We start from the raw sequence: 13,030 nt of genomic DNA on the forward strand, positions 1-13,030 counted from the left end.
CCCCCAATCTTCCGTAACTAGTGTGCAATATAATAACCAGGAAACTAACACTAATACAATGCAAGTATATAGTTCATGCCAACTTATCACATGTGTACATGTGTGTCATCACCACCACACTCAAGATACTGAACTATTCCATCACCAGAAAGGTCTCCCTCATGCTACCCTTTATAGTCTCATCCACACACCTTCCCTTACTATCTCTAACCCATGGCAAACCCCTAATCTGTTTTCCATTTCTATCATTTTGTCAGTTCGAAAATGTGATATATATGTAATTATACAGTAGCTGACCTTCAGAGATTGTCTTCATTCAACATAGTGCCCTTGAAATTTATCCATATTGTTCATGCATCAACAGTTATTTCTAGTTTGATTCCACTGTAAACAAAGAATACCGTATATAATTTCAATTATTTTCAATTTGTTTGTTTCATGGCCCAGGATATGATTTATCTTAGGAAATGTTCCTTTGGGGCTTGGAAAGCATGTATATTCTGCTGCTATTGGGTGGTGTATTCTATAAATGTAGATTAGATCCTATTGGTTAACAGTATTATTCAGTTCTTGTATATCCTTGCCAAATTGTCTAGTTGTTCTACCAACTATAAAGAGAGATACTGAAGCCTTCAACTATAATGGTACATTTACGTTTCTCCTTTCAGTTCTATCACTTTTTACTTCACATATTTTGTAGCTCTCTTGCTTGCTATACAGAAATTTGCATTTGCTATGTCTTCTTGATGCTTTTTATCATTATGTGATGTTTTTCTGTCTCTGGTAATTTTCTTTGCTTTTAAGTTTACTTTATCTGATGATAATAATAACCATTCCTGCTGTCTTCTGATTAATATTTGCATAGTATTACCTTTTCCCATCCTTTTACTTTCAACCTATCTACTTATACTACTATATTTGAATGAGTTTTGTACTCAGCAAATAGTTGAGTCATGGTTTGTTTTTTAATTCATTCTACCAATTTGTCTTTTAACTGCTGATGTTAGACAATTTACAATCAATGTAATTAGTAATACGTTAGGGCTTAAGTCGTTTTTTTTGTTTCTATTTGCTCCCTATATCCCCTCTTCAAAGTATTTAACAGTACAAAAACAAATGATTCCTTACAATTATAGAATCTTATATATTTCTGCTTACTTGTCTTAAATCAAAAAAAAATTTTTTAATTCTTGCCAAGTTCTAACATGTTAAGGAAATATATGAAATTTACAAAGCATGCTTCGTAGGACTACATTATAGAAAATATCAGATAACTACAGAATCTATATTCCTCAGAAATTCAGTTATTCCAGTTGCCATTTTTTAAGATGAGTGTTTTTTAAACTAAAAAGATGACCCTCATGTCAGAATGATCATTTGTCTTCAAAGCAGCTACTATAAAATTATGCTCATGACATTTAAAAAATGCTTACAATGAATAAAAAGATAAGAAATCTCAGCAGACAGTAAAAGTATTAAAAAAATGAAAATTCTAAAACTGAAAAATACAATATCTAAAATAAAACTTTTCCACAGGGCATTTGGATGGCTCAGTCGGTTAAGCCTCCAACATCGGCTCAGGTCATGATCTCACAGTTCATGAATTCGAGCCCTGCGTCAAGCTCTGTGCTGACAGCTCAGAGCCTGGAGCCGGCTTCGGATTCTGTGTCTCCCTCTCTCTCTGCCCCTCCCCCGCTCACACTCTCTCGCGCGCGCTCGCTCTCTCTCAGAAATAAACATTAAAAAAATTTTTTTAATAAAATAAAATAAAGTAAAACTTTTCCTGGATAGGTTTAATATATATTAATAGCAAAATTTAAAAAAAATAAATTTTTTTAATTAAAAAATATTAATAGAATGGAGATGACAGAAAGAAGAGTCAGTAAACTTAAAGACAGATCAATAGAAATTATTCAACTTTCAAAAGAAGAGAAAAAAAACTGGAAACAAAATTAAAAGAGACTTAGGGATATATGAGATAATACCAAAAGTCTAAAATTACAGGCTTCAAGCAATTTTTAAAGGACATGTAAAAAATTTTCTGATTTTATGAATGAACAATAACAAAGTCAATACTGAGTTCTAGTCTCAGCTATCTACCTAGGTACTTTAACCTAAGACTGCCAACTAATCTCTTGGAGGACTGCGTGCTCTTTCCATATAATAAGGGCAATGGTTTTATATGGATTAGTGGTTTTTAGATTTAGCTATTCCTCAGAACCTCCAAGGGAGTATTTTAGAAATATAAGCCTTACCTCTGAAGTTCATGTTCCAAAGGTCTGATCTGAAGGGGGACCCAGATATATCTGCATTTTCCCTGAAGTTTCTTAGGCTACTTCTGGAAGGTAAGCCAACTTTGAAAACCACTACACCAGATTTTACTTGGAGAGTTAGCGCATGTGACAGGGATTCTTGGTATTAATAGCTTGTAAATTCTCAAAGGAAAGTTCTCTATACAGATGTAGCGATATGATAATCCACCAAAATCTTGCAATCAAGTTCTTAGAGAAAGGGGCTGTAGTTTATTATCTTTTTATCATAGCAAAACTTTTTAGTGAATGTTAAAGTCAAGAAATAATCTTTGAAAGATGTTCTATGCCACTCCCCTAAAAGATTCTTTTTTTTTTGAGAGACAGAGCGTGCAAGCAGGGGAAAGACGTAGAGGGAGAGAGAGAGGGAGACAGAGAAAGAGAAAGAGAGAGAGAGAGAGAGAGAGAGAGAGAGAGAGAGAGTGAGTCTTAAGCAGGTTCCACACTCAGAGCAGAGCCTGACATGGGGCTTGATCCTACAACCCTGGGATCATGACCCGAGCCTAAATCAAGAATCAGACACCCAATCAACTGAGCCACTCAGGCTCCGTGGGAGCCACCATTTCTTAGAACATATACACACTACTACTACAGCAAGAGCTGATTCTTGGAATTAAAGTTATTTTACCATGATATTCTTACTCTCTCCAACTCCTCAGGAAGGAATCTGAAGTAGTATGTTTTTTTTAATTTATACAAAGCAGGCATAGCTCACTTCACATAAGAGGTGTCCCTGAAACACTGCATAAAAGTTTAGCAAACTAAAAAATTTTAAATACATTCGTTGGGAGAGTAAGAGCTATTAAAAGAATAGCAGTTATTGCCTTCCTTCAGGATATTCTGCTGTGACTCTTCCGGTAAATATATTTATTTTAGCAGTTAATCTAAGGTATACTGTTTAATGAAGAAAGACAATTACAAGAAGGTGAATAGTGTAATTGCACAGAAGTGATGAGGGAATTTTTCTATTTATGTTTATGAACATATACCAAAAAAAAAAAAAAAAAAAAAATCCCTAAAATATATAAAACTAAATACCTGGAAAAGCATGCTAAGATGATGAGGGAGATTTTTTTCACTTTCCTAATTACACATTTCTTCATTGTTTGGACTTTCTAAAATAAACATGTATTACTTCTATGAGCAATAAAAATAATAAAGATATTCCATGAGAGGGTTGGGAGGGAAACAAAGCAGCTTTCTGTAACATGAACAACTACCCCTAATTATTATGGTTAGAAATTTGTGTTATTATTGTTTTCCAATATGTATCAGTTTTTCTTAAAACAGGACATACATGTACTCCTCTTTTCTTCCATTCTTCTGTGTTTCATATACTGCTTACCTTTGAAATATAAATAATTACACTCTCTCCATACCTGATGGAGGGATCATCATCCTACGATCCTGCTCCCATGGAGGTGAAAGGGACCCAGTGTCAGAAGGTGCTCTATGGGCATCAGTTAACCTATCACAGCTTGATTCTCCTCTTTCATTGGTATTCTGATGGTCCAGAGGATTCCCTGGGCCTCTTGAGCCTAATTAAAGAAAAAATTACAATTCTGTTTTATCTAAAAAAGTATTATAAGACCTATCATCAAATGAAATCCAGGCAGCTTTTAAAAAGTGAAAACAATCAGATTCCAACGAAGTTTCCCTAAGACATATTAGACTGTAATTCCATCCTACCAAAGCCTAGGACAAAGACTAGGACAATGAAGAAAAAATAATCTTGCCATGTGTATAAACAAATAATTGCCTATAAAAGTCATTTATAAATGTTACCACCATCATCATTTACATAGAAAATCAGTGGCTAAATTATAAATTATAAATACTAACTCTAAAAAATAAAAGTATGAAGTGAATTACAAAGTAAAGACCTCTATATCAGATGGAATAAAATAATTATGAGGTTTTTGTTGCTTACACTAATATGCCAATAGTCAAAAAGAGCATGATTCTTTTAACACAGTCATCTTAGAGGTTATATACCTATTTCAATAATTCTACAACTATTCAAAGTATTTTTAGAACAACTCTTTTAGAAATGTACTTGGATTAACTTAAGAGACACTCAAGAAATCACATCTCAATGCTGAAACAGGATTCTACTTCTGTCCGAAAATGATTTTAACCAGTCTGATTACAAACTTTATACCCACCAGATAAATTTGGCTTTAAAGGGCTTTTAGCAATTTCTGAATATCAAATTCACCTTCAAAAAGAGCTCACAACTCTGAAGGCAAGTCTAAAACAAAAGTTTCAAAAACAACAGCACTGTTGGAATAAATACTTTGAACAAGGTAACACTCATTTGGGTAAGGAAATCTGGCATGCTTATATTTATAAAGAAAGACCATCATTATAAAGTTCCCTTCTTATGACCACAAAAAACACAGTACCTCAATTAATATCACATATTCAATTAAAATGGAAAAAACAAATACAAAAATTTTTTTAACATTAAATAACAAAATATGTTAGTACTTCATTTATCTGTCACTGAGGGGGGAATGCGGTCTTCTCAAAACTATATTGCCCAGAAAACAAAAGCTTTTTTCTTTTTAACCTTCTAAGGAATAGATTTTTTTTTAAAAATTTAATAGAAATCTTTCTAAAATGCCTCCACAGTTCAGTACACCTTTAAGAGACTAAAACTAATTCAACTTTTCTTGGTAACTTGTACAAATCAATATAAGAATCTTTTTTAAAAAATACATAATAATCTTTAAAAAAAATTTTATCTGCTCTCTTTTGTACAGTCAGGAGGTAAACTGACTTTTATTTTCTGAAAGTAAGTCAGCTATCTCTTTTCCTCATAGTTGTATATTCCCCAAATCTTTCTTTCCAGCTTGTTCATCCTTCTAATAAGGTCATTAGAAGAAAAAGGCTAGGAAAGCAGAAAATTAAACTGGAAAAAAAATGTGCGTCAATTAGGCTGAGTTCATCTAGTGTGAAGCACAGATCTTTAAAGAAGACATTCAAAGACCTTCTCTTGATTGCTTCCTTTCAGAAGACCAAAATACAGGCCAACCAACCGACTACCAGGGAAAAAATTACAAACTTAAAAATGCTAAAGGTTAAAATTTTCATTCAGACTAAAAGTTACATGAAATTTACTCTAAAAAATTATTTTCCTTATGTTCCATCTGATTCAAACATATATCTCATTCAAACTTTCAAATTTAAAAAGATAATAAAAGGAAGGAAAAGGGCACTATTCACCCTTCTTCAGTGAGTCATAGTAACTTTTACTCCAAAGCAACTCTTTTAAGACCTACTAATAACTTACCTAAAACTTCTGTAGCTCTTCTAACAAACAGTAAAACACCTCTGCAAATAATCTAAACACATCATTTCTCAACAGTAATAAAAAGGAGAGGAAAGTAATTTAAATAGGAGAGGAGAAATCAAAGGTAATTCTTACTTATTACAAATATACAATTGACTACAAGCAATCCTTGACTTATGTCATTCAACTTCTAGTGATTCACATTTGCAATTTAGCCAATTATACCTTTATTTCTAGGGAACTGTTTTTCAGATTGCTGGCTGCAAACCATCATGGTGCATGAAATTAGTCTTAATGAGCAACTTTTTTAAATGAAATGGAACAGAAATGAACACAAAATACCAGAAAGCGTCAAAAATTGTAAGGGTAGTACTACTTCATGTAAATGGCTTCTATTACATTTATGTTGGCATGTAATGTGACATGATATAAAATATATTTCTTAATATAGGTCAAAAAAACAGGGGGAAAATGGATTTGAGGGCACACATGTGAATTTCAAAATTAGTCTCCTTCCTCAAATGCTCAAAGGAAAGGTCTCCCAGGGCTCCAAGTGTCAGTCTGCAACTCACTCTTTCCCTAGGAGTTTTCAGTTCAAAGCCAACACAAGCAAAAGTTCTCTCTGAAATATCCCCAGGCTGTGGGTCCAATCAGCAGTGGGACTGGGAAGTGGGAGGGACCAATGGGAAGTATACCAAACTGAGGATACAAAGACGTAAATAGGAAATGGGTAAAGGGAGAATATCCCATAACCCATAGAAATTTTATTTTCTCATTCTTTGAAGGGATTCCCAAAGAAAGAGCTCCAAAAATATTTAAAATAATGGCAGTTTCAACAGAACAGGACAGCATCCCTGAGAGACTATTTTTGGTAAGTAGTATCCATTTGAGTATATGAGCTGTGAGAAGTTGGATTTAGTTTGGTGTTTTTATTTAGTCTCATTACTTTCTGTTCCTACCTCAGACTCAACATGCTAGATTCACTGATAAAAAGGGGGGAATAGAGACACAACACTGATGAAGAATGTTATTAGCTCTTATACAACACAGATTTGGGGCTAAAAACCTAAGACTTTTGACTTGGGAATGAACAGCACTGTTTACCTTTTAATTTTGCCACAATTCAAGGGAAAATTTTAAAGCAACTTGACAAAGTGAGGTGAGAAATCAAAAGAGGAAAACTCCAGGTACACAGGTAACGCCAGGATGAGAGCTGATGAAGTAAATGGAGAAAGACCAAGAGCTAATGCATAGGCTTGAAGTAGCTGCTAAAATTTGCAAAACCCCATACAGGGTAACAAAGCAATCTTGGGTCAGTTTCTCAAAGTATTAAACAAATCATTTCCGTCTCCCTTAAGGCTCCCATCAAAACTCTTCTTGAGAAGTACTCAAGATAGTACTTCTTCTGTATTACTCCACTCTAAAAAGAAGGTTCTTTCTTTTACTTTCTGATTTTCTAAAATAAAAAGATCATGATAATGAAGTAAAAAAAGATTTTAGAAATTCTACATTTTAATAATGTTTTGTTAAAATACAATTTTATGCTAGGTTATATTGTTATCATATTTCATGTATTCTTTATAAAGTGTTGCATTATGTAGTATAATATATAGTTTTTAAGAAGTCAAATGATCTAAAAAGATTAAGGGCTTGACCAAAACATAACCTACTATACCTGTTTCTAAGAGAAAAATATATTAAAATTACATGTCATAGAGCTCCTTTTCCAAACAAAAATAACCCACAATAAGTGCAAGGAATGCCTGTATTTTCCAAAGATTTATTTTAAAGATCATTTTAAAGATAAGTTGAGATGAAAATATAAAGTAAGGAAGAAATCTAGAGTAATAAAGATGTTTAAACAATATACCTCTTCCTCCTCCCCCTGGAAGCAAAGGTGAGAGTCTGAGTGGACCCTCCAACAAAGTTGGAGGGGAGAGAAAAGCTCTCGTTTCAGATGAAGGTCGACCCAATGGTGAGGGACCATATGGGGAATGCTCTGGAATAATTAAAACAGCATATTTAAATTCATAGTTTCAGTTAGCTACACTATAGATTAGAATCCCATTTCAACAATTTCCATCAAGTCACCCTATTGTCAATTTAAGTTTAATCCACATCCTAAACACTTAGCATACTCTGGGTTTTATTAATACGGGATAGAATTAAATATGGAACCCTGTGGTTTAAAGTCTGTCTACCAAGTGGACACTGTAGTCAAGAAAAATATTATTCTCTTGGTAATAATACACTTAAGTAACCATACAATATTAAGCAAAGGATACTGGTGATATTTTAGAACTATGAGAGGATTTGGGGGCCATGAAGTTTGTTTGGTTTTGCTTTTAATGGCAGTATGCTTCCAGACATTTCAGCTGATAAGAGCTGTAATATGGAAGGGCTCAGTTGAAATTAGGGCCAGATAGGCTAGGCCATGTTGAGCCATGAATTATTTGGGTGAAGCTCAGATTTTTCAAAATAGAAATGCAAAATCCTCTGAAGCATCAGAAACAACTTTTGATTCATTACCACTGAAAATTCAGTTTACATATACTTATTTATCAAATAAATCACTTTCTAAACCATATAACCAGGAGCCCTATCATTTTACAAACTTCACCACTCCCAAGTAATGATTATGCTTCCAAAGATCTAAAATCAACATCAGAAAGCGAACTTAAATACCACCAAAATAATACTTTTTAAATATGTTAAATTTTATTATGTAGCTTATATAACGGTCAAATGCAATTACAACAAACGATCAAAGCATTATTTAATCTTTACGAGACTTCTGCATTACGTTCAGTCAAGAATTCCTTCTGTATAATTGCCCCCCACTCCAACCTTTGTTACTATTTGGAATTAATAACCTGTTATTTTGTAATGTAAAAACAGATTTTCATTTTAATGAAATTAGACTCTCAAAAGTGATTTTTATAACTTTGAAATGGTTATTAAAATGGGATTCCACCTATATAAAGTTAGGTTTATTTTCCCTGCCTTAGATGCTTAATTCCAATTCAACCAAAAATTATTTTGAAAAATTTAAACTACTTGGAACAGTATGAGATCATTAAAGATGCTAACTGATTAATGAATAGACAAAAATATTAAATACATCTTCCAAAGACCTGGTCCTCTCTTGGAGGTAATTAAAGCAATCAAATCTCAGATTATTAATGTTTTCCCACCTTCTTAATTGATACTTTTAAATAATTAAAAACATCTGTTTTAAATCTTGTTTTTATAATTCAAGCAAATCCCAATGAGTAGTGGATATATAAACAGTCACAATGTTATTCCCTTTAAGCACTCCTTACTCATTCTCCCAAGAAATATTGAGTACCTTACTACATGCCTTTCACTTTGCTTTTCAAAGAGCTCAATGTGCTAAATATACATCATCTTACAAAAGCCCACTAAGAAATAAAGGCAGCAATTATTTACATTATTTCCAGGGTAACAAAACTCAGAAACTTGGGAGATTATGATAGAACTCAGATTAGAATCCTGGCTCCAAAATCTAAAATATTTATAAATAATAGTATTAATTTACACTAATATAAAAGATATGTGCAATATATACATATATATGTATTTTAAATGAGGGTTAAAAAAAAAAAAAGACTACCTCTGCCAAATGCTGTATTTGGAACATCAAGTGCATAAGGATCTTTTTCTAAAAGTTCAAATTTAAACTCTGTTTCAGTTAATCTGCAAATAAAGAACAAACATCTCTAAGTTACTCATCTAAGAAAAGCACCCACATTTCAAGAAAAATGCCTCTTCCAAGTACAAGGATCTCTTCACTATCTCAATATTTACACAGAAGAAACAAATCTTTTAAAATTATTCTGACCAGTAATAAATGGAATTGTTGAATCACTAAATCATACACCTGAAATATAACACTGTGTATTAACTACACTGTAATTAAAATTAAGAAACAAAACAAAATAAATAAATAAATAAATATTCTGACCAAAACACCTTTCCATAACAGGTAACAGGGTTCTTTCTGCCTAGTGATAGTGACATTTTATTGAGGTTTGAAATCACTTTGTTTTGTTCTGTGTTCAAAACTAGACAACTAGACTTCAGTGAATACTATTACACAGAATCCAAATTTTAGAAATAGCAGGGCTTTCCAAGGTCAACCAGTTCTAATGTATCAGTTTACAAGTAAGGAAACTGAGCTAAAAGTTTACATGATTTATTCAAAATTAAAGTAACAGGATTAAAACACAGGGTTCCTACCTCTGCATCTCACCTGCTTTCCATTGTAATGTTACCCAAATGATTCTAATCACAACACAAAATAGGAATCCAGTGAACTCATCCTACTATTTTATTCCTAAACCTTTTATCTTAAAATTGTGACATTTTAAAAGAATCTTATTTCTAGTTCTTGATCATAAGATCTGACACAGAACATTTAATCATGCAGTTTTAATTTCAAAGTAGAAAAGACAAGCAAAAAGAATAATGGAATCATGGAATAATGTTAATGGTACATTCTGGCAAGAAATTAGAACACCTGGGAAGAGATGTTTGCTCCTAGAAAAGCATTTATCCTTCCCTTCCATCATACATTGTAAGCTTTTATTCTTTCATTTTATTATTGCATGGCAATGTCGCCCAATATAATAAAACAAGAGAATGAAAGAAATAATAAAAATGGATTCTACCCATATCTACTAAAAGATGCCAGTACTCTGAGAATTACCACATCAGAGATCTATCTTTTCTCTTTCCATCCCTTGTAATTGCCTTCTTCCTACTCTAGTTTAAAAAAAAAAAAAAACTGGGGTGGCAGGGCAGTGCCTGGGTGGCTCAGTTGGTTAAGCCGCCAACTCCTGATTTCAGCTGAGGTCACGATCTCATAGTTGGTGAGATCGAGCACGGTGTTGGGCTCTGCACTGCTGCTTGGGATTCTTTCTTTCTCTCTCTCTCTCTCTCTCTCTCTCTCTGCCTGCCCCTGCTCACATGCGCTCTCTCTCTCTCAAATAAATACACATGAAAAAAAATTTTTTTAAGTTATGCTTTTTACAGAAGAACATGTAAACAATTTACTTCTCTTAAAGTAACCTAAGACAAATGTTTCAAACAAAAAATCTAGTACCTTATAATAAAACTAATAAATATTTCACCACTAGGTATGTTGGATTCACTGCAAGTTTGTCTGTCCCTACAAAAATATTATATAATAAATAAAATACAACTAAAAATAAAGTAATAACTAAAGCTTAAAGTGTTCCCACTAAGATACTTACTTTTGTCTACTGTGAGCATTTTCTTTCCTTAAATCATTAAGATTTCTTTCAGCAGTCCGAGCTGCCAACTTAAAGAAAACAATACATTTTCATTTTTTTAAATACGTTTTTAAAATAACACTTATACAAATGTAAAACGGAAGATAAGCATTCACACATATCACAACACATTAGAATGCATTTCAGTAAACTTAATGTAAAAAATTTTTAACTTACAGAATTTTTTTAAAGGAAATGAGTTTCCTATAACCAAAAGACATGAGTCTAAGGCTGGAGTTTGATCATGTACTTGCCAATAAATGCGGTTATCTAGATGTGAAGGCAAGAATTAGCACTATTTGGTGCTGTCAATATCCAAATAACATGACAGAAGCAATGTAAGAGGACCCAAGCTTAGGGTGATGGGAATGGAGACTCAGAATCATTATGCACAGGTACTCTGGCTATAAAAGCAGATAACCAACTCTGGAGAGAAATCACTATAATTCTGTGAAACCATAAAGATCTAAAACAGTTTCACAACATGCCTGTACAGGCCATTTTTTTAAATCGCTGAATATACCCAAAGCATGCAGTCTGTTTGTTAAGATCATATTCCCATTCCCATAAGCTTTTACATTGGTTTAGTAATACTTTTATTTAATAAAAGATTTGGGGTGCCTGGGTGGCTCAGTTGGTTAAGCATCTGACTCTTGATTTCGGCTCTGGTCATGATCTCACAGTGTGTGAGATGCAACCCTGCATTGGGCTCTGTGCTGACATCGCAACACCTACTCAGGATTCTCTCTCCCTCTCTCTCTGCCCCTCTCCCGCCCATGCACAAGCACTCTCAAAAACAAGTAAATAAACTTAAAAAAAAAAAATTAGAAAATCAGAGTATGTATGCTATGGGAAAAAAACTTACACTTATAATAAACATTAAGAACATACAATATTCCTAAATAGTTTGTGGGCAAAGATTAAACTTTTATGGAATACTATATGTTTCCCAGTCATTCTGTACACTCTCTAGTTAAACAGCAGCAGTGTATGCAGCATCAGACCTGGACAAACTAACGCAATGCACTGGGGCAAACTTATCTATTATACAAAGGCAAATTAACTCAACCTAGAACCATAACTTTTTACAGGTTAAAAGAACTGTACTATCAAATGTATTCATTTAAAATTGTGAACTACACATTAGAATTGACTTTAACTGGCCAAAGAATAAAGTATGTTAAATACACACACACAAACAAAACAAAACAAAACCCTAGCTTAACCATATTTTAGCATTCATTATCAAAAAGATTCCAATGTAAATCATTTTCTAGTATATAATGATATAATCAATTTTGTACTAACAAAAACAATACTACACAATAACAATCTTAGTTAATAAAATATCAATTCATTCATTTAACAATGTGTTTTAACAACACAGAATCAAAACTACTTCTAAATGTTTTCTACACAGTATAGTATTACATATTTACTCTTAATTATAGGAGACAAAACAATACAAAGTTACTAAGTCAAAAAAAGTAAATCCTAGTATGATTATAGTGCTATCAATATTAAAGATAAATCTACAAAAAATATATAAGAATAAACAGATGCTAAATGATTACAGGCTTTTAAAAAGTTTACACTTCAAAGGTTAGGTAAAACTATAATTTCAATGAATGACCACATTGTATTCAGATATTACTTAAAATATGCAAAAAAGCATTCTATTAAGTGCAGGTGTTAAGCCCCTATCTTAAGAAGCTTAAATCTGTGGTAAGGACAACTATAGTACTTGTCACAGAACACATAAAAACAAAGTATTATATGAGTTCAAAGGAAGAAAACATTAACTCTAATAGGATGGAGCAAAGAAATGCTCAAAGGAAAAAGTAACATCCAAAATTATAAAATTATTTATAACAGTAAAAAAGTGGAAACAAACTAAACATTTATCAAATGGGAGAGGTTTACATAAATTATAAAATATTCATAGAAAAATATCTATAATATATTAAGAAAGAACATAAAAACACTAATATATAGTATAATTTCATTTTTTAAAACATATACATGATTTATGTCTAAATATACTTAAAGTATAGAATAAATTAAAGTGATACTGCTGATTACTTCTTGGTACATCCTTTGTAAATAGTCTG

The 13,030-nt window shown here is 32.5% G+C and overlaps 1 protein-coding gene across 12 annotated transcripts in view; it reads right to left on the reverse strand.

Moving 5' to 3' along the window:
* Positions 1-13,030, reverse strand: part of MIA2 (MIA SH3 domain ER export factor 2) — a 108,429-nt gene that overhangs the window by 16,292 nt on the left and 79,107 nt on the right. For 8 of the 12 annotated variants that reach the window (XM_049611574.1, XM_049611575.1, XM_049611580.1 and 5 more), the window contains 4 exons: positions 10,881-10,948; positions 9,239-9,321; positions 7,475-7,603; positions 3,689-3,847 (listed from right to left, as the gene is read on the reverse strand). In XM_049611574.1, the coding sequence (XP_049467531.1) occupies positions 3,689-3,847; positions 7,475-7,603; positions 9,239-9,321; positions 10,881-10,948 (439 nt within the window). The remainder of the gene's footprint in view (positions 1-3,688; positions 3,848-7,474; positions 7,604-9,238; positions 9,322-10,880; positions 10,949-13,030) is intronic. The other 4 variants (XM_049611576.1, XM_049611586.1, XM_049611584.1 and 1 more) reach the window with 1 other exon arrangement.

This window comes from Panthera uncia (assembly GCF_023721935.1).
Source record: "Panthera uncia isolate 11264 chromosome B3 unlocalized genomic scaffold, Puncia_PCG_1.0 HiC_scaffold_1, whole genome shotgun sequence".
NCBI lineage: Eukaryota > Metazoa > Chordata > Mammalia > Carnivora > Felidae > Panthera > Panthera uncia.